This window comes from Carex rostrata, chromosome 22, assembly GCF_964058835.1.
Source record: "Carex rostrata chromosome 22, lpCarRost1.2, whole genome shotgun sequence".
Lineage (NCBI taxonomy): Eukaryota > Viridiplantae > Streptophyta > Magnoliopsida > Poales > Cyperaceae > Carex > Carex rostrata.
In genome coordinates, this window is record NC_135939.1 from 7,914,979 (window position 1) to 7,938,322 (window position 23,344).

The window sequence follows — 23,344 nt, forward strand, 5'->3', positions numbered from 1 at the left end:
TATTTTGAAAAAACTATCTTTGGATCATAATATGGGTTGAGAAAAAAAAATCCACAGCACTATAAGGAATTTCATAAAAGAAACAAGCCAAGTCAATGACAAAAGAAAACGAATGTCTGAGTGTTTTAATTTCATCATTTAGGAATCATAATTTTCCCAAAATTGCATGGCATCTACTCTCTGGCACCTAAGGGAAAGTGACATGTTAGACCTCAAGGATTCAGTATATTTTGCAGAAACTAACCTTACATATAAATATTTGGATTCCAGAGTTGGATGTATCCATTGTATATTTGTATGAATCTACTTTGTACAATACTAATTTTTTTTCTATTGGAATTATGAGTCAATCATAGACCATGTTCATAGTTTGACGAAGTCTATAAAGTGCATAGCTGGTGTAAATTGGTGACATGACAATACAAGAAGCTCACCCATTATGCCAAGTTAAAGGCTATCTCTATGTTATCACTAGAGATGAAAAAGATGGAAAAGAATTTATAGTGTATAAAACAAAAGAGATAAGCAGACAAGAGCCACTAACATCATGTCATGTCATACATGCTTGCATATATGATATATGCATTCATTGATTCATTCGGCGGAAAATACTATATTAGCCTAAACTAAGTTCTTAATTAAGGAAACATTGTACTAATAAATTTATGTTATTAGGCCTTAGCACTGTATTTCCTTTATCTTACTTGTATTTACAACAAGCAGCTACAAAAAAACCCACGAATGATAGCAAAGAGCAATGCAAGTTCCATAATAATAATATTGTTGAGAAGAAATATAATTTCCGGATTTAAGAGATCTTTATAATGTATGTATCGATGACTTTTTATTTTTATTTTGTCAATAACCCTCTTTAATTGTTAATATTTTTTTGAAAATTAACATTTAGTTTAGTGAAAAACAGAGGCAGAGCTAAACTTTCAAAAAAAAAGCTTTTTTTTTTTTTGTGCCTTAAAACATCTAACCTTTACTAAATAAAAATATACACTAAAATTTTCACTAAAATTCAGGAAATAATAAATGCATATTTATAACCAAAGTTTGAAGGTCAGAAACGTAAATATGAAAATAATAGTAAATGAGGAAAGAAAATGGAACAGCGGTAGATCACGAGAAGAGCAGAGGGGAGCTGTATTAAGCTGAAATAGTAGATGTCCTTTTAGGCTCTTCTCTCTTTGACTCTGTTGTGCAGCAGTTATAACCTCTGAGTCTGAGTCTGAGTCTGGGTCTGGGTCTGAGCACACCATACATTGATACACCAACACACACACACACACACACACAGACACACACATGACATATACACGGTACACCACAAATAATATATAGCAGCAGCAATTCCATATTTGGTGCGAGACGCATGCAAGAAAAGAAGAGAAGAAGAGCCATAAGAAGTAAAAAGAAGGTGCATGGTCGATATACAAACCTAATTGTCTAGGCCCCAGCTCTAGCTAGCACAGTCATGTTGCATTTATGTGCTTGCTATAGTTTATTAATTGTGTTTTCTTTTTTCTTTTTTCTTTTCTATTTTGAAGAAAATGTGCTAGTTTATCGTCATCCACATGCACAACTGTTGCTTGATGTTGATGCAACCCCCTCGTCCCCTCTACAGTTTAATACATAAATAATTGAAGATTTAGGTTTTTTTTTCTAGCTTCTTCACAATTTTAAGGTTTCCCTTCAATTTTGTAGCTTAAATTACTGAAAACGATCATGCAATTTCTTTTCTTAATTGCGAGCTCTACATAATATGTTAGCGTCTACTTAATAATTAAGTAAAATAGTGATAATTTAAGTGCTTAAGGAACTTTAATGTATCTTAATTAATATTCGTAATTTTTGACTTTTTAACTCATTATTTTACTTCAATTACTAATATACATAAGTTCAAATCAATCTTTTTATTGTAATAGCGCAACGGTTTAAATTAATTTAGTATATATCTAGTTCGCTTTTCCAATATTAGTTGTCAAATGCAAGATTAAAGAGTTTCGTACAATATGTGTCATTGAATTGAAGCAGACTAAAAATTAAAGTAAACTTAATATATATTACATCACTTCCATTACTAATGATTAGTAGTGAAGTAAAATATATGAAATATTATTGAATAAAGAGATTAAGTTGATTTCAGATAACATGTTATAAGCAAGTGGCAAATTTCTTATGAAGTTAATTTTAAGATATATATATATATATATATATATATATATATATAGGAATATGCAAGCATTCTATGCATAGCATAGAACCCCTCCATGCAACGGCTCGGATTTCGAGTTTTCAAAATACTAACGGTCAATCCGAACCGTTCATCTTGTTCTCCATATTAATATGTGTTTGGAGACCAAATTTTATATTTTTTAGAATTTTTTTACTATTTCTTTAGATTTATTGAAAATCGCTGTTTTTTTATGGTCCAGATTTGCTGAAAACAGCGATTTTCAATAAATCTAAAGAAATAGTAAAAAATTCCAAAAAATGTAAAATTTGGTCCCCAAACACATATTAATATGGAGAACAAGATGAACGGTTCGGATCGACTGTTAGGATTTTGAAAAGTCGAAATCCAAGGCGTTGCATGGAGGGGTTCTATGCTATGCATAGCATGCTAGCATATTCCTATATATATATATATATATATCAAGCTTCTAAATAGCTAGCTATAGCGGTTTTGGACCCAGAAAGCTAAGCTATGGGCTAAAACTGCGCTAATCAAGCTACGACCGCTATAGCGGTAATAGCGGTCCGCTATGCTATATGGGTTATGATTTTGCAATTTTATTTTTCTGAAAACATGATTTTGCAATTTGAATGGGCCTTAATATCTAGATTTTTTTTTTACTTTATTAAGCTATATCAATACAATGGAACATGTGCAGGCTATACCGCTATCTCAATTAAATTTTGTATCATGCATTAATATATAGTAGTGGTATATTTTGAATATAAAATATATCGAAAGGATTTGAATTAGGGATATTTTGAATGACAATTTGAACTTTGTATTGGTTTAATATGAATATTAGAACTTCTTAATTAATTTGATATTTTTTTTTTATGATAGTAGAAATATAAAATATAATTTTTGAAATAAAAAAATGCTATTTAGAATAGCTTTCGCTATAGCTCCGCTATTCGCTAAAGCTTTTTTTTTTGTCTCCCCGCTATACCGCTATAAACGCTATTTAGAAGCTTTATATATATATATATAGAGAGAGAGAGAGAGAGAGTGGCTAATGTGCTTCCATAAGCACTTGGGCCGAAGTGTTGCCACCCGATTTTCGATTTTTAAAAATCCAAAATGTCGATCCGAACCGTTCATCTTGTTCTCCATATTAATATCTTCTTGGAGACCAAATTTTACATTTTTTGAAATTTTTTTGCTATTTATTAAGCCACTTTGAAAATCGCTGATCCAACGGTGGCTTACCAAACAGTAAAATCAGGGGTTCACCGTTGGATCAGCGATTTTCAAAGTGGCTTAAAAAATAGCAAAAAAATTCCAAAAAATGTAAAATTTGGTCTCCAAGCAGATATTAATATGGAGAACAAGATGAACGGTTCGGATCGACTTTTTGAATTTTGAAAAATCGAAAATCGGATGGCAGCACTTCGGCCCAAGTGCTTATGGAAGCACATTAGCCACTCTCTCTCTCTCTCTCTCTCTCTCTCTATATATATATATATATATATATATATATGTTTCTGTCAAGATTTTGTTGTTAAAACAATGATTATATATATTCTTGTTAATTGCTTTGTTGAATACAGATTGGGAGAAGCTCCGAATATAATGAAAAAGTAACCTAGCTAGTGGCTCATACATTTAATGTGAGAATGTGTTTGTTGGAAATTTGATGTGTTGACAAGAAATTAGATATGAAAGAGAAGATCCAAACAAAATCTAATATTGACAGTGTAAGTGTATGCATATTCCAAACAAGTAGTACATGCAGTCCGAAAAGAAGTTGATAAAGAGGTATTAGATAGCAACTTAACAAGAGCCAAACCAGCTTTGAAAAATATATATAGAGAACCAGATATGAAAAAGTTGAGAGATAGAGATAGAGAGAGAGAGAGAGAAAGAGAACAGTCTTTAATTAAAGTGATATTCATTAAAGCATCTTACCTCCCTTCTGCCCTCTTACCCTGTCAAACCCCTCCCTCCATTTTCTCTCTCTACACTAACCAAACCAAGCTTCTCTGTACGTGAGGTCAACATCTAATAGGTGTGCACTAACCGCATATGTGCACTTCAGATAAAACTATTGCTCTGTTAATGTTGCACATTGGCCTAGCCCTAGTATAGACTACACAGCCACAGGCATTATTATTTTGACATTTACAGACCCCAAACTAGTACTACTTCTTGCCATTGCCATTGCAACCTGTATATATAATTGCCAACTTGTTAAAATCTACAGTGTAGACTGTGTACTAACTGACAACCGATGGAGATGTTTCAAATTTGAGATCTACCAAAGTTTACACATTTATGTGCACAAAAGATCTGAACTAGGAATCCCTTCATGTTCCCCATTTGGAGTCTTGTCTACTAGACCATATTGGTTTCGGGTCGGGTTTGTCAAACTAAATACTCCGATTGGACCACATGATATATCTCTTTTTTTGAATGGAACATTTATCATAGGAAACATGTACAAGTTCTTAAATAAATTCAACTTTCAAGTACTCTTGCTAGCATCAACTTCAGTGTAGTAATATTCGGTCTATTTGGCCGAATATTCGGTTGCAATTAGAATAGAAAATCTATATTCAGTCCGAATATGCGGTTTAGAGCATATTACTGGTTTAAAGTATATTAATAGTGATAAAAGTACCGGTTTAGAGTATATTAATAGTGGTTTATACCACATTACCGGTTTAACTATATTAACAGTGATAAAAATACCGGTTTAGAGTTTATTAATAGCGATTTATACCACATATTACCATATACTTATTTATATATATATGAATTTTTATTTAAAATCCGCATATATAAGTCCGCATAAAAATCCGCATATGCGGCCGCATACTATATATGCAGTATGCGGTGGCTTTCCGCATACCACCCAAATGCCTATTTATTCTAATTTTTTCCTCCAATTTAATTGACCAGAGTATAAGGCAAAAAACACTTACAAAATTATAACTTAAATTGAGTATTGGAATGTGCCCAATGAGATTGAATTTTGGAACACATATGTTTAACAGAGATTCGGTCAAAATCTCATTAGGCGACAATACAAAGTTCCTTTTTGACCAATTTAACGGGACTATTGAATTGAACCATACAAATTAATGGACTAAAATCCAAACCCGTTTGTAAAAAAGGTAGTTGGATGATTAGAGAAAAATGGCAAGGGTATTAAAAGCTAGACAGAAGGATGCCATTAAATTTGGAATCACCAAAATGGACAAGCCTATGAGCCCTAATTCTGGCATTTCTCAGATATATTGGTTCAAAGTTGTTTTTGTGGGGTTACCTCTCTCTTTCTCTTTCTCTCCTAAAAAGATCACTCACAACTCACAAGGGGGTGAGTGAGCAGTGTGCATGCCTCCACATTCTCTTCTGTCAAGTGTGATTAAAGGAGGCATGAAGGGGGGAAAGAGACAGAATTCAATGCAAAAGTTGTCTTTAGACTTTAGAGCCACTGCTACAAGGCTGAATACTTTTTACTTTAATTGCTTTTTTTTTCTCTTCATTTCTTACTTTTTCTTTATCTGTCTACATTTTCTTTTTTCTAACAACATTTGATACAACCATAATAAGCTTATTATGTAAATCTCAATGTTGATTGCACTAAAATGTCCAATGATTTTCTACTAATTTGAACTTTGGAATTGTACCAATTACATATATTCAATAGCTAGTATATAAATGCTTTGAGTCAGGGTTGTAAATAGCTAGCTATAGTTATGCAATAGCTACGCTATAGTTTTGTCGGACCTCAAAAGTTATAACGCTATTAATTGTTTTTCTTTTATAAATGATTCCAAATAGCTAGCTATGGTTGCGCTATAGTTGCACGATAGATTTTTCAGATCTTAAAAGCTATAGCGCTATAATCGCTATTTAGAACCTTGGTTTGAATGATTTGAGCATTAATTTTAATGAGACATTAATTTGATATCTAGTTTTATAAGAGCATTTATATCCCAGCAACTCAAATGAGTTTCTAAATAACTGTTAACCACTTTTTAGAAATTAAAGTATGTAAAATTTCTAACTCTCACATCCTTGAAACTCATTTTAGAGTTTCTATTAAGCCACGTTAGAAACAAATTAAAAAAGAGTAACAATTTGAGCCAATCATTTAGCCAGCATAGAGTTTATAAACAATTTCTCAATAAGAAACTCTCCTGCATAGTTTCTAAATAAGAAACTCTCCCACATCCCTGAAACTGAATTAGAAATTGCCACATCAGATTAGAAACTCCCATAGTATCAGAGATGTAGATGCTCTAATATTGTCAAAATTAATAAAATTTATATAGGTGTTTTGCTCTATAATTGTTTTGTGTTTATGACTTCTTGTAGATTGAAATGTACATTTAATTATTTAGTTTCAATGGCTTTTTGATAGATTGCCTAATTGATATTGCCCCATATTCAAATAATGCAGGACGACGCATCTACACTTTTAAATAATTTTATCTAATATGTAATTTTTGATAATGATTGCCAAAATATTATATAAATGCAACGAAAAATGGATTTACTATGTAAAAACCCTTAAAATTTTAAAATACAAGCCTGGTGACTACAACATGAAATAAAATCAAAGGTTTAAATCGCATCATAATGGAACAGCTAAAAAACGTCTCTATTGCCATATTACGCTACTATAATGTCAATAGGGTGCTATAGCGCTAATAGTGTCATTATTTTTGTTTGAAAAAAAGCTATAGAACTAATGAGAACTAATCTTTGATCTAGTGGCAAATGCACATAGTTTCTATGTGAGAGGTTATGAGTTCGAAATCTAAATGATAAAAATCATTTATTGTAATAACAAGTGTATTAAATAGTTTGGCAGCTTAATTTCTAACCTGAAGAAAATAATTCAAATTGGTGCTCCAAGAAAAGGCATAAAGAAAAAGGAGATGCACATTTAACATCATTACGGGGGCTGTTCGGCTGAACAGGATTAAGCCTACTTAAGGCTAAAGGAGCCTCCTTTAGCTTTCTTAGTCACTTAATCCTGCCGAACACCGGTGCCTTACCACGGATTAAGCTTACCTCCTTTAGCCTTCTTTTGCCCAGATCTTAATCCGTTGACCCTTCCTTTAGCTTACCGAACACCGGTTCCTTAAGCTTCCTTAGGACTTAATCCTAACTAGAATTAAGAGGTGTTGCCGAACAGCCCCTACAGGAATAATAAAACATAACGAAGCATGCGTTCCTTGCTACATCACAAATTTGCTAAGACACTCTTGTAATTATGGGTGCACAAAAAGCTCATGACTCGAAACTCAGTTTGGGTTCAACTCACTATAACTCGAGTTTACTGACTTGGCTGATTTATGAGTCGATTTCAAGTTACCTTCAACTCGGTTGGACTCATCACATCAAACCCTAATTAATATATTTCCAATTTTTGAGCCCCCAAAACCTTATACCTGCTTTTCAGATTGCCGCTTAAAACTTAAAAAATAAAATCAGAGAAGCGACTAAACCTAATCCCCAATTCTCTATTCCCCACTTTGTGTCTGCCTCGCCTTTTCATATTATGTGCTATTTTGGTATTTTTCGTAATTTTTAATTATGTGTTGGCCATTATCTCATTATATATTGCCTTTAATTGTGTATTATTTTGGTAAACTATGTAATACTTTTTGGTTATAATTAAATTAGACCGTCTCATTATGTACTACATTATGAGTCACAAGTTGACTCGCTTCGACTCAAGTTGCTCGCGAGTTGATTCCAAATCGGAGTTTTTGACTCGGAACTGGATTAGCGACTTGAACTCAACTCTGCTTATAAGTTTGCAAGTTGAATTCAAATTATCCTCAACTCGGACTCAACTTAGCTTATGAGCAGCCCTACTTGTAATCTATGCAGATTCTGTATATATATCTTTTAATTGCTGGCAAAACATTGATGAGACACAAATCATATATGGGTTAAGTAGTTTTAACAATAAACATGCTACAATCGGAACCATACCAAATCTCTCATTCCTTTTGTTTTTATTTTGATAAAACTCATTCTTTTGCTTAATTTAAATTAAAAAATTTTATTCATCCTGTATGTTTAAATTTAAATTTTCTTTTGACAAGCTTTTACAGCTCATAGTAACTTCTTATTCAGATTTAATTTCTTGAAGACTGTACAGTGTGAGGGTACACCAAGGGAAGCTGAACATTTTTCAATACACAACGGAAATGGCCATTCAGTCAGCTTTTTATCAGCGTCTGTTTTTCTTGTGAAAACAGGTCTCTGATATATCTATCAATTGCAGAATATATAAGAAGAAGAAGAAGAAGAAATAATAAAAAAAAAAAAAACCCAACAAAAGGACATGACATAGTTCATATATTTGATGGCATCTCTTTCACATCGAAAGAAGCGGTGGGAATATTAACCTTTTAAAGTCGAGACACATGAGAAATGTTAATTTCTCATTCTAGCTTGGCTCCAGTAGAATGCTACAAAGAACCTTCCTTCCTTTGATTAGATAATTGGACCCCCCCCACCTCCACTCCACCCCACCCAAATCATTCTCTATTTTTGGAGTCCTTTCATTGCCCCAATTAGGGTTCACCTCTAGCTAGATAGTATATGTCACATGCATAAATCACTGAATCTCGAAATCTTTATTTTTTTGTATAAATTTCATTGGACTTTAGCCTTTAAGATTGAGTGATCGAATCGATGGGGTTGCATTGCAATTGCATCATAGAATCTTCATCATGTATGCACGCATTACAGGAGACCTCCTAGGACATCGAATGACAACGGGTCATTCCTTGTATGCTTTCTTCCAATCCTCTCCATTTCCAAAACAAACAGGACAAATTCCTAATTCCTTTCAATTGGAATTCCTATATGCTCTTCCCTTCGCCTACAGAAACGAGCAACTCTATAGAACATATAAAAGGAAAAAAAAAAAATTGAATGAGTTACAGGCTCTCTACCGTATGTCGGCTGTGGTGGGCTCAATTTCTAAATTTAGGCCGCTTATAACCGAATATGTTCTGGCGTTCACATGGCAAGTCTTGGGTAGATAGATGCTCACGGTAAACAAGCCCAACTCCTTTGCTTGTTTTAGAGACTCAAAGTATATCCACCACCCTTGTTTTAGAGACTATTTAACGACAGCTCTTAGGTAAAACCATCACATCAATGTATTATTTCCATTATCCAAGTTTTTTAGTTCACAAAGCACAGGAATGCAACATAAGCTACGAACAAATTTGAACCCATACATCCACAAACATTTCAAAATGATTAGATTAGTTTCGGAAACAACAAGTTCCAAGTCAGAAAAATAAAGATTGAAAAAATAATTAAACAATTTTGTTCACCACACATCAAATAGCCAATAAAACAAGATCAGTGTACAATAGAATTAAATGATACAGAGTAAACGCGGGTCGTTAATTTGTTATCTCGCTATAAATTCATGATGCTCTCGATTTTCTCCAACCTGCTACAAAAATGAAATTTAGCATAAATAAATAAAATGTAAAGAGGCCTAAGGAGGGGCCCTGGTTAAACTTCATTCAACAACTAAAATTTCACCCTGGGCTCCCATTTTGACTTTCGAGTCTGTTCAAGTATCGGCCAATCAATTTAACCTACGGAGTTCAGATCAAAATATATTACCCAAATTAAACTCGAAGGAAAAAGATAAATGGAAAAAAGTTGTACAATACCAGCATCTACATGTCATTGTGCATCCAATTTCACAGCTTCAAATTGTGGCACCATTGCTGTGACCCCATTGACAACTGTTGATGGTACATCTGGGTCAACACATCCGGTTTTGATGCCATCGTCTATACCCCCATTTCCATAATAAGCACCATTTTCATTACCACCCATATATCCTCCCAAAACACCCCCTCCATTATTCATATACCCAAAATATGCCCCAAAATCCCTGTATGGTATCATTGGGCCTCGCCTGGCCATCATGCTGGGTCCACCAATAAATGGGGCCCTGAACCCCCCATAACCCATTGATCCATAACTTCCAACTGCAGCCATATAATTTCCTGGATAAATGTAAGGTGGCACAGGCGAAGCTGCATATCCATTAAAAAACCGGCCATAAGGTGGATAAACACCCCCAAAATATGCACCATAACCAGGGCCCTCTCTCGCACCAAACATTCGAGGGACATAGCACCCTTCACCATTGTCACACTCACTCTCATTATTATAATTATTACCATCACAAGTGTTATTACTATGGTTGCCTTTTGGCACAGCGATCTTGACCTCAACAGTGCGGCCATTGAGCTCATGAAATGGAGTCTCCATTACTTTACGAACAGACTCATCAGAGTCGAAGGTTACAAAACCAAAACCACGGGACCGCTTCGTCCACTTGTCAATCATGACTACCGCATCATTCATCGTGCCAAATTTCTCAAAGTAAGCACGCAATTCCGAATCTGTTATGTTATCACGCAAGCCACCCACAAAAATTTTCTTGGATTTTGCATCAATGGTGTTATTGGTGTTTGTTTCAGTTGTTCTGTCATTAGTACAATTTATGGCTGGATTTACATAATGGTCATCGATAGGTTGGTAGTACGGGCTCCTCCCGGTTCTTGGAATTGCTCTTTTTACTTCCACCTGCAAAAAGTTTTGGATTTAATTACATAGATATTAGTAAATTTATATTATAGAAATAGTTAATTAACATTTTTGGACATTATGCTTGATGCATCTTGCATCTGGCGTATTTATGTGTATCTACTCTGCAAATTTCCTTTTAGGTGTATCTGGTGTATTAATTACTTGTTGTTAATTATCCAATGAATATCCCCATAATTATTTGGAAAACCATTTCTTTTATAATAACTAATAAATTATACATAAATGCATACAGTGATACATATAGCGCTTAAGTATTCATTTTAAAAAAAAATTTCTTACAACCATCTAAAGCAAAACTTGCGAGAATACAAAATGTTGAATAATGTTACTATTATTTATTATTAATTTATTCTCCAAGCTACAGGACAGCCAGCAATCAAACTAACTTGACCAGAAATAAAAGACAGCAATAATGGAAGTAGGGTGTTTCAGAGGGCCTCGTTTCTCCAATTAAAAAAAATATGTTTAATCAAATTGGAGTAAGGTTGCTTGACTGTTTCACCTCGTATCAGACAAAATTATACTGTATGAAAGGTACAGCTAAATTAGCAAAATTGTAAACCAGGTGATAAATTCATTACAAAAAAAAAACTAAGGTTATCAAGAAACGAGCAACCAAGATTTTTCTTCAATTGTGGTTTACATATATCAAAGTTATGTTAAAAGAATATAGATGTGGAAAGGTTCAAAATGGGTGAAAGTTGACATAAGTGAGTCTTTCAAATTCAATAAAAAAGCAAACCTGTGTGCATATTGTTCTGTTAATAAATTCAAAGGCTATACTGAATTTTTTTTTTCCAATAATCAACTAGTCTATTAAATTTTCAATCAAACAAGCAAATGCATATGCATATTGTTCCATTAAATAAAACTGACAAGTTTCTCATTAATCAACTAATGCAGATGAATAAACAAACACCTTACAAATTACATGGCTTTTGCAAAAAGCCCACAAGACAACTCGTTGGTTTTACTACTAAGTTCATAGGTACACACTATAAATTTCTACATGCATTATATTGTTAACATATATAGATATATTGAATAACAAGCTTAATCGGACCTCAATTTCAAGGGATCGAAATTTTTTGTTTAAAGTTAAATAAGAGGAGAGGAGCAGCAAACCGTTCTCCCAAGAATGACATGCTTCTCGCTCTCGTTTTCGTCTAGTGCCTTCTCACCCGAATCTGGATTCGCAAACTGAACAAAGGCGAAACCTCTACCGTTTCCCGTTAGTCGATCTCGTATTACCACCACATGCTCGATATCTCCGTACTTGGAGAAGTAATTTCTCAACACCTCCTCTCTAGTCTCCGATGAGATCCCTCCGACGAACAGTTTACCCCTCTCTGACGACGGATCTAGCGACGTCGATTCACAAGGCTCCATCGCAACAGATCTTGATTTAAGAAAACGAAGGAGAGAGAGAGTGAGATGATGGCTAGGGTTAGGGTTAGGGTTAGGGTTTTTGGAAGACAAGAGAAACCCAGAGCAGAGGAAAGAGGCGCGGTGTTTCTAAATTTCAGGCATTGGAGGGAAATGGACGGTGGATTAAATGGTGTTGAATTGTTATAACTAATCCTGTCCGTTCAATGGGAAAGTGTGCATTAAGTGAGGGAATTTATTATTAGATTCACTATTAATAGAAATTATCTCCATTACTTTCTAACGATAGAAATCTGCTATGAGCCTATGACCGTCATAGTTGCATGTGTTTGATGCCGCCGGAAGTGTCCTTTTCCTCAGAAAAGGAGATTACTGGAAACGTGAGAAAAAGGAGTGTTGACCCTTGACCAGGGTAGTGGAAGCGTCAAGCCTGTTTTTCTGTATTCTTTTTAAAATGGGTCCCGTGTTTTTATTGATATTTAAGAAAATAACGCCCTATATAAGATTCTAGCTAAAGCTGGGGACTAAAAATAAAAATGTAACATCCAGGACCAGGATTGGTTCATTATCATTTATCTCCATATCCCAAGTAGTATAGCACTCAATTCACATCTCCTGAGTTAACTAATTTTTTAGTTTAGATCTGAATCGTCTGATTTAAATCCGCACGAACATAAAGGACTTATAAAGGGCACCGTGCATTAAAGATGTGGACTGAATTGATTCGGATTTTGATCAGAAGATCTGGAGCTAAACTCAAATGATGTGTCAATGTAGAGGATGCGAACTTGGATGAACTCAATTGGTCGGAGGTCCTCTATAGACTACACCATAATGATAAATGAATTATTTGGGTTCCGCGAGGTGAGGTCAAATATTCGTGATTCGGAAATAATTTGAGTATAATTTAAAAATGATTTGGAATTATTCGGATCAAAGATTTCAGTTCTGCAAGAGAGCAAAAGAAAAAAAAAATGTTCTGAGAAAAATTCACGAATAATTCGTAAAATTCAAAAAAAATTTGTAAAATTCGCGAATTATTCGGAATTAATTCGGTCAAAGTTCGGTCAACCGAATAATTCGACATTCAGTTCAAAATGACAAAAAAAAATTATTTAGATTTAAGTTTAATTCGCGAATCATGTGACTATGGACTATACTATACTGTAGCTCTTGCTTATTCTCCTCGACTTCTAGCATGATTAACCTAATTGTGCGCACCTAAATTTGTCTCTCTTGGGCCTTGGTCTTGGTGTGTGTTGCGTCAATGTCATTAAAACGCTATAGCGCGCTATTTAGATCTTAATGTTACCCAATAACATGTATCTCTCTAGCGATGCAATTGCCTCTGTTTGGGTGGCACTAACCGATTGGACCCATTGAATTACCCAACAACAATTTTCAAAAAATTTAAATAGATAGTGAACAATTTAAAAAAAAATATATAAATTTTGATCTTTAAGCATATTAAACATTAAGGTTGCGTTTGGATCAATCAAGAATAGAGCGAATCTTAGGTTAGCTCCACTATTCTCAATTCTTGTTGATCCAAACATAAATTAGCAATTGGGGTTATCTAAAAAATAGCTCTATTCTACTAACCCATAAAAATGTTGGGTTAGCAAGAATAGAGCTTGTGGGGTTAGTGATATTAATAAAATATTTGATTCATCTCAATTAGAGTTAGTTTAAATATTAAATTAGTATTAAATATAATATAATATAATATTAGATTAGTATTAAATAAACTATTAGTTTAAATATTAAATTAAATATAATATTATTTTAAAATGTAGATTAGTATTAAATAAATATAATATTAAATTAGATTAATATTAAATAAAATGTTAGATTAAATGTAATATAATATTAGTTTAAATGTTCAATGTAATATAATATTAATTTAAATATTAAATTAGTATTAAATAACTATAATATAAAATTAGATTAATATTAAATATAATATAAATTTTAATATTTAATGTAATATAATATTAGTTTAAATATTAGATTAGTATTAAATAAATATAATATCTGATAAGATTAGATTATTATTAAATAAAATATTATAAAATATAATATAATATTAGTTTAAATATTAAATATAAAATAATATTACTTTAAATATTAGATTTGTATTAAATAAAATATAAAATACAATATTACTTTAAATATTAATATAAATAAAATATAAAATATCATATTACTTTAAATTTTAATTTAAATATTTAATGTAATATAATATTACTTTAAATTTTAGTTTATTATTAAATAAAATATTAGATTAAATATAATATAACATTAATTTAAATGATAAATGTAATATTATTAATTTAAATGATAAATGTAATATTATTAATTTAAATGATAAATGTAATATTATTAATTTAAATGATAAATGTAATATTATTAATTTAAATGATAAATGTAATATAATATTAGTTCAAATATTAGATTAGTATTAAATAAAATATTAAATTAACAATAAATAAATATAATATAATATTGAAATAGATTACTATTAAATAAAATATAATATTAATTTAAATATTAATATTAATATAAATAAAATATAAAATATCATATTACTTTAAATTTTAATTTAATATAATATTACTTTAAATTTTAGTTTATTATTAAATAAAATATTGGATTAAATATAATATAATATTAATTTAAATGATAAATGTAATATAATATTAGAGTAGAACTAGGGTGTTCTTAAGCTCACCATAGTGTTTGGTGAGCTTAACTTCAAAACCCATCGAATCGGTTTCAAATGATGAATCTGAACCGTTGGAACCCGCCAACCTTACGAGTGATGCGTCTACATGTGAAAATTTTAAACATTCGAATTAATTTAGTATAAAGTCTATCGGTCAAAATTAGAAAGTTAATAAATTAATTTTAGTGCATTCATTTTTTGAATGTTTTTTGACCACTTGATTTGATATTAAATTAATTCGCATGTTTAAAATTTTCACATGTAGACGCATCACTCGTAAGGTAGACGGATTTCAACAGTTCGAATTCATCATTTGAAACAAATTTAATGGGTTTTGGAGTTAAACTCACCAAATACTTTGGTGAGCTTAAGAACACCCTAGTTCTACTCTTAGTTCAAATATTAGATTAGTATTAAATGAAATATTAAATTAGCAATAAATAAATATAATATAATATTTAAATAAATTAGTATTAAATAAATTTTTTGATTAGTATTAAAAAATATTAGTTTAAATGTAATATAATATTAGTCTAAATATTAAATTAAATAATATTAGTTTAGATATTAAATGTAATATAATATTATTTTAAATATTAAATTAGATTAATTACTATTTTATTTATTCTCTCCATCACTATTTCAAACATACAATCCAAATGACATTTTTACTAACTCAAATAGTGCAAAATTAGTGCTATTCTCAAACCATTCAAATTAGCACTATTCTCAACCACTAACCCAAAAATCGATATTCTTACACTAATCCTTGCTTGATCAAACGTAAATGGTTTAGCATTTAGAATTTAGGGTTTAGGGTTCGGTTCAACTGTTTGAATTTCAAAATTGCAAAATTTGTAAACACATCGTGTCAAAATGCATCAACAGTAATTGGATCACTCATTATATATATATACTTTATCTTATTCTTTAAATAACCAAATGAAGTAAATCTAGATGTTCGAGTTTTAATGCTAAAATTTTAACTGCCACGGTCACTGTATACATGAAAAATATATAACAAATCACTAAAACATGAAAAAGAAATTGAAATATTTAAACCGTTTCAGGTCAAAAATATTGCAACCTAATAACCATACCCAACCCATTAGTCTTTAACGAATTGGGTCGGGCACGGATGAACAAGTCCAGTACAGACAGAACTACCATGCGATAAATGTTTATCCATATCCATTAACCGACTTCAATAGTAAGCACTAAATTAGTTTAGTAATGTGCTGGCATCATAAATAAATCCCAACCAATTTTTCTTTTTTGCATTCATCTTAGATCAATGGCCCATAGCTCCATACTATAAAAAATGCAAGATCAAACGATGTAATTCTAAAACAGTAGCAAATCCACAACCTTTGTCAAGGTGGAATCAGATTAGCACTACCAATGATTGAGCTAACGTTGCTAAGGTGGTACAGGTTCTACACAACTCCGTAGATAGCTCAAATGCTATCGATTCCATACTGGTATAACAGGTGGTTTACTGGTACAAGAATGTTTTCTGCTGGTAGTACAAGTGTTGTAGTACAACAGTAGCCGGTTAAGATCACACCGGATAAAAGCCAAGGCAAAAATCCAAAGTTTACAAAATTTAATATAATTCTAAAATTGGCGCTCATATTCTATGGGTGTATCAAAGTCAATCATGCCATTTCGGTCTCAGAACGAGGAATGATTTTTTCTAATCACTGCACCAACAAATACAAAATACAAAAAAATAAAAATAAAAAAATACAGAGAAAATATAGAAGCGTGCGTAACCCAAAATCGTTCCATTAAGCATTTGAAACAGGGCTTTAAACGCTACCAAAAAATAAGTCAGTATTGGGAGCGAATTTTATGTCATGGCCTCTAAATGAAAATACCATAACTGAAAATTAATATCTTACTCCCTTACAAAACTGATTCAGAATTCAATAAAGATGATAGGAAAAGAGAGAAAAGAATAAAAAAAATGGGCGGCGGTATGAGATGTGAGATGTCCATTGTGAGAACTGAGAAGAGGGATAAATAAGTTGGTCTTTATATCAACCCAAACCCTAGAAATTAAATTGGGCTAAGCTGCGGAAGGGTTAAATTGTTTCGGGTTTGGGCTTCTACAGGCCCAAATTACATCAAGTCTCTATAATCTAATGCGATCTTTATTATGAGCACGACGATAAGAAATTACAGCAACTATGATAAGGTTTTTGGTCAAGTTCAAATTAATACAAATCATGGCCCCTATGACTAAAATTATTCAAACTCAATCACACAAAAAAATCAACCATTAGTACATTGTTTTCTCCTCCGTAGACTAGCTCTGGACTTACTGCGCGCCTATTTCATATAAAAAAACTAAACTTTTTTCTCTTATCAATGATATTGATATACGGTCAAATATGGAGTGCTAATTACCTTTTTTTTCATTCTCTAGGAAAAGTCGCTGCTTAGTCATCTTATGATTTTAAATTTTTTATTTACATATATTAAAATTTAATTAAATTTTATTGTCTTAAAAGTTTTTATATATATATAGTTCAACTTAATCATAAAATACTAAAGATATGCTTGTAGTTTAGTAGTTTGAATTATAATTTGTGGTCGTGAAGATTTGAGTTTAAACTAATTAATTTCAGCTGTCCGAATGAACACACAGTAAAATGAAATGGTTTGAATTATTGTTTTAGAGGTTAAATGGGAGGAAAGGATTAATTATTGAAAGAAATATATAAGAGGACGTAAGTCATGAGTTGGCATGCATCAGTCCATGCAAATAAGAAACAAGGGGTAACTTCCATGCAACTTACGTCTCACATGGAGCCCCTTCTTAATTAATTTCTTTCTAAACTATTCGATCTCTAATTAGCTGAGATAAAGGAGATTAATAATCAGATCTTTCTTACCTAAGCAAAGATATCACCTTTCTTAACTTTTTCTCCACCAACCAATTTAACCTTATGGTTATAATTATTACTCTCCTATCATTCCTCCTTTAATTAATTCTCTTCTCTCGAGGTGTGATCGATCGATATATATGCAAGCACTTTCTTTTAAATCATGCATAATTAATTAAAAATAGGCAGTTCCTCTGTGAATTAATTAAGGATAATTGGCAAGGCCGGCCCTAAAGATGCATAAATCAATAAATCAATGACAAATAAGTTAACCCTGAAATTAGCTCCAGCTAGTTGACAGCCTGAAATGGAACATGATCAGAAATCAAAAGCTAGCTCCAATCTTTTGTTCTCGATCTGCATCCAACAATATTACTTAGAGCTAGAGACGACAGCTTAACTGATTGCTAGGATAAAATAATCATAAAAAGATTAGAATATTGCAAGTGATGTTTAGCAAGATAACAACCTATCTATCTAGCTAGCATGCTAATAGAATAACAATTGGAGGCAAGAGTCACAGAGAACAAGACGGTAGGCTAGCTAGATATATATATAGCTACAATTATTCCTTTATAAATGCTAACTCCTTAATTAATTGGAATACATCCAACTTATTCAGAGCCCTCTTTATTCACAAATAAATTAAAAAAGAAGGAAAACAAATTTATTCAGAGCCCTTCTGACTTGTTTCTATTCTAATTGGAATAATCCTACCAAAAGCTTTAATATTTATGGTAATAAATAATGATCACACTGTCACTGTATGTCTATTTATTAATTAATTAGTACTTTTCGATCTTTTGCTTTGCTGCAATTTCAATATAAAGATGAATGTTAAGGACCCCTCACTATGACAAATGGAAGTACCTCTATTTCAAAAATTACAAGAAAAAACAGATGAAAAGAACATATATATTCTAGTACCGATATAATTAATTACTTAAAGCCACTGCTAATTAGATATTCTCATATTCATACATGTGTTTCTTTTACAAACCAAAATTTAAACGTTGAATTGCTTGTAGTAATGCACGTCGACGTCGTGCATTCAATAAGTACGTCTAGCTTAGCCAAATTAAAACCATTTCGACATATAGGGTATATTTCCAAATATTTGCCAAATTAAGTTCTTTTATATGGTATCTTTATTTGTTCATTTAGCAGCAGAAAACGGCTTATACAGTATGTGAAATTAGGACCAAATCAATTCTTTTTTAGTAACAATATAATAGGAGTCATGCTCCTATCTTATTAACCATATTTAGTTACATGGTTTCAGATTAATTTAGAGAGAAAACCCTATGATATATTTACATTACAGGCAAAAAATAAAATAAAAGCATTACCAGAAAACAGAAAAAGGAGAATAGGAAAAATCAGAGGGTACTATCCTTCTTTTCTTATCATGTCTGATTTGCCTCTTTTTTGTTTATTCATTTTTTTAGATAATAATAGGAATCATGTCTCTATTTGTATATTAAAAACAAAGTCTTCAATGTTAATTCAAGTATGACCATTGATTGTTGACTTCTTTCGCCAGTTCAGTTCTTGTCTTGCATTGTTCCCTAAATATCATATTTCCCTCCATGTGATGCTTTAATTTTTTGCTTATATATTCTTATGCTTTTGTCATTTCTTTTCCAATTTATTACTGCATTTTGAACTCTGGTTAATTAATGTAAATGCCAGACTTCAAGGCTTTTTTGAGTAACGATTGGAGGTTAAGCCACCCAACTATTTAATATTCACAAATAATTGTCTCTTCCGAGTTTCAAACCTGAAACTCCTCGTACAGAGAGCATTGCCTTTTCCACTAAACCAAAAGCTAGTTCTCAAGACTTGGAGGTTTTAGTATGCTATTTTTTTTCCAACCATTTTTCCACATTAGCTCATGACTAAAATGGTCAGTTGATTTGATTAAAGATACCGACAATGCTGTTTTGAGTTTATACAACGCACCAATAATAGATTCAAAATGACTCCTGTGCTGAGAAAGCAATACAATGCTATTTAAGATATCAATATCTTAAATGGGAGTAAACATATATTCAAGCTTGGAATTACTCTGTTTAGTGAATTGTAATGACCTTGCACTTACGGTGAAGTCAGAATATGCAAAATTCATAATTCTACAAATTTAGCATTCTAGAAAAGGACTGCTCTAACAACAAGTAAGCAAAGGTCTTCGTACACACATATATATATAGAGTTAGGCTGGGTGCTATGGATAGCATAGTGGCATCTATGCTACGGCTCAATATTTGAGTTTTCAAAATTCAAACGGTCGATCCGAACCGTTCATCTTATTCTCCATATTAATATCTGCTTGGAGACCAAATTTTACATTTTTCTGAATTTTTTTACTATTTATTAAGTATTTTACAAAATTGTTGATCCAACGGTGGCTGCACAAAATAGTAAAACCGTTGGATTAGCGATTTTCAAAGTGGCTTAATAAATAATAAAAAAATTCAGAAAATTATAAAATTTGGTCTCCAAGCAGATATTAATATGAAGAATAAGATGAACATTTCGGATCGACCGTTTGAATTTTGAAAACTCGAATATTGAGCCGTAGCATAGAGGCCACTATGCTATCCATAGCACCTCAGCCTAACTCTCTCTCTCTCTCTATATATATATATATATAAACATTCTTAAATTTTTATTAAACTATAAATCTTGAGAATATAATATAAAACAGAGGAGTTAATTTCAAAAACATGACACTAAATGGCATGACAAATTCATGCTAAACTGGGAGGTTAAGTAGAAGTTGAACGAATGTGGGGTCAAATTGGAGCTACCAATTTGAAGTATATAGTTTAGTTTGAATAAAAGCTAAGCTGATAAAATTTTACAAGGTGACTGTCCCTGTCAAGGTATAAAGAATGAGGTTGTCTGAGATTTCTTCACTAGTTTAGCAATGGAAGGTTTGATGCTTAGTTTTTGTCTCGTTTTGGGATGAAATTTTAAATTTGTTAGATGTGAAATTTTTTAAGTTAAAAAAACTTAGGGTTGGGTTGACGGCATGTGCAATCAAGGTGTATAATTTTGACGTTTTGTAGACCGGCTCTTTCTCCAAAAACCCTAGTTAGTAAGGATATTCCCACAACTTTATTTTCTTAATTACTCATGTAATGTTCCACTTAATGCTACCTGTTGATATAATAAGGGGAATTTTATATTTATAAACAAAATTAATTAATATCCTCAAGAAAATTAAAATAGTTTTTAATTAGCTTTCACTTGCCTCAAATTTGTTCTTTGATTTTCTGAAAGTACCAAGTTAATATCTTTAGTTGCACCAAAATTGTTTAATTTCTTTTAATAAAAATTGATAGGGCCATGTGCATAAGGCCCCTAATAGATTAGGTTTGGGTAAAAAATAAACCGGTCTCGGACTCCGTTATAGGGCCAGACCGGAATTAAAAATATGACCCATGCCTCTAATGTTGCGGAACAAGCCTGCTATGGTCCAAGATCCGGCCTAAAAAATCATTTCGGGCCGTGCCCAAGAAGCCCGTCTCAGCCAGTGCTTACGGTCACCACTCCCTGCGTCCGCATGGATGAAAGCACGTTAGGTGGCTATGCGAGGGTCACCGCCCTCTATGCGAACTCCCCTAACTACTCTGACAATGTAGAATGACAGTTAGGCCGCCTATGTAAGTCATAAAGTCTCATGTAACAGAGGCCATGTTTTTGAAGTACAATAGAAGATATTAACATGTTACTGTCCAAATACCTCTACAATTATCCTCAGTCTCGGAGTTCATCCTAGCGAAACTCAGACCGTGGTCATAGGGCGGGACGAGTCGAGCTGCCGAAGGTAATCCAAAACCATACGGTCCCGTCCTCCATGATTAGTTCCGTATCAAAAATGAAGAATTAAATATGGCCCTTCTCATAAAATTACTTTGGTTATGCTGAGAGAAGTTCAAAGACCAATTTTGCTCTTTTAATTTCAAAAAGTCAAGGACAACGTTTTTTTTAATTTATGGACCAATTTAATGTAAACGAAGTTCGGCAATGAAATGAGATAACATGATTTTTTTTTTTTTTTTTTTTTTTTGCTGATATTTCGGGTGCTATTCCATGTCAATGGACCGAGCAATACAAAACACACATATATATATTCTCTCTAATTTATCAAAGTGAAATTAGTGTATGCCATTGCCACGTAATTAAATCTGATGCGGAAATTAAATTACGATAATCATATTAAAATTAATAAAGCAATTTGTTGATACTTGTGAATTTCATAATGCAACAGATAAGATTCTTTTTCTGGAATGAGTTGTGGGATATTTAGATAACTTGTGACGTAGGTGCTGGCGTCATTTATTTATTTCATGTACCTGTTGCCTAACAGTTTGAACAAAATATAGCACGCCTTAACTAGGTATATAGATATAGGTATAGCTAAGCTAACTAGTCAGAGGCTACAGGGTACGTTTCCTAACATTTTGAAATCTCTCTCCTCTTTGACTTTAAAATTTGAATAATGGCCATGGCCCATGGGGTACGTAATCGTGTTGACTGTTGAACATACACATACAGCACAACATATTGACTAACAGTAATTAGACTGTAGCTTATAATATTAATTAAAGAAAACTCTAATTATCAATTCGCCTAATTTTAGTTTTACAGAGGGTTATGTTAATTAAACTGTTTTCTTAATTCTTTCTATATCAAATATTAAATTCAATTTCCATGTTTATTGATCACCAGCTAGCACTACAGCAAAATGGTTTTTCTGCGACCGGTATCAGCGACCGGTGCTGACGCCGGTCGCAGATAGTTAATTTTTCTCAAAAAAAATAGAAAAACAAAAAATCAGCGGTCGCTGAAAGTTTTGGTGAAAAAAATAAAGTGCGCCCGCCCGCGCAGGAACGCAACCCTAACCCGCCCTTTTCTCTCTCTCTCACGCTCGTCTCTGCGTCGCCACCACTCATCTCTGCGCGCGCCGGAACCCCCGAATCCCGCCACCTTCCATTCTGCTCCCTCTCTCAAAGCCTATCTCGTTGATTCCTCCTCTCTCTCCACCAGTGTAACAAAATGCGGTCTATGCGGCCGCATATGCGTATGCGGTTCCGAACCGCATAGAAAATTAATATGCGGTCTAATATGCGGTTCCGCATATGCGGCCGCATATTCGGCCGCATAATTTTTGACCGCATACCGCATATGATCCGCATATGAACCGCATATGATCCGCATACCGCATATGAACCGCATATGATCCGCATATGAACCACATATGAACCGCATATGAACCGCATATGAACCGCATATACTGCATATGATCCGCATATGATATTGTTATTGTGTATTCTTATATATGTATGTTGCTTTTATATTAGAGAATAATGGATATAAAATAGTTATACAAATATGTGTATTCTTATTCTTGTTGTGAGATTATGCTTTCAAATATATATGAATTTTTATTTTAAAATCCGCATATATAAATCC

The 23,344-nt window shown here is 32.4% G+C and overlaps 1 protein-coding gene and 1 non-coding gene across 4 annotated transcripts; both read right to left on the bottom strand.

Moving 5' to 3' along the window:
• Positions 1–9,455: 9,455 nt before the first annotated feature.
• LOC144573879 (RNA-binding protein 1-like) lies at positions 9,456–12,345 on the bottom strand. 3 transcript variants are annotated; one of them, XM_078323653.1, is made up of 3 exons: positions 11,987–12,345; positions 9,910–10,837; positions 9,456–9,680 (listed from the first exon to the last, which is right to left on the bottom strand). In XM_078323653.1, exons 1-2 carry the CDS (start codon positions 12,248–12,250, stop codon positions 9,923–9,925), a joined length of 1,179 nt encoding a protein of 392 aa, XP_078179779.1. In that variant the 5' UTR covers positions 12,251–12,345; the 3' UTR covers positions 9,456–9,680; positions 9,910–9,922. The 3 variants fall into 3 exon arrangements, with proteins under 3 accessions (XP_078179779.1, XP_078179780.1, XP_078179782.1); XM_078323654.1 differs by having other exon boundaries at positions 9,456–9,683; positions 11,987–12,344; XM_078323656.1 differs by having other exon boundaries at positions 9,456–9,673; positions 9,905–10,837; positions 11,987–12,344.
• Positions 12,346–16,596: 4,251 nt separating this feature from the next.
• On the bottom strand, positions 16,597–16,685 carry LOC144574459 (small nucleolar RNA snoR8a). The gene has a single exon (XR_013518226.1). It is a non-coding gene; the product is annotated as a small nucleolar RNA snoR8a (small nucleolar RNA).
• Between the last annotated feature and the right edge of the window lie 6,659 nt (positions 16,686–23,344).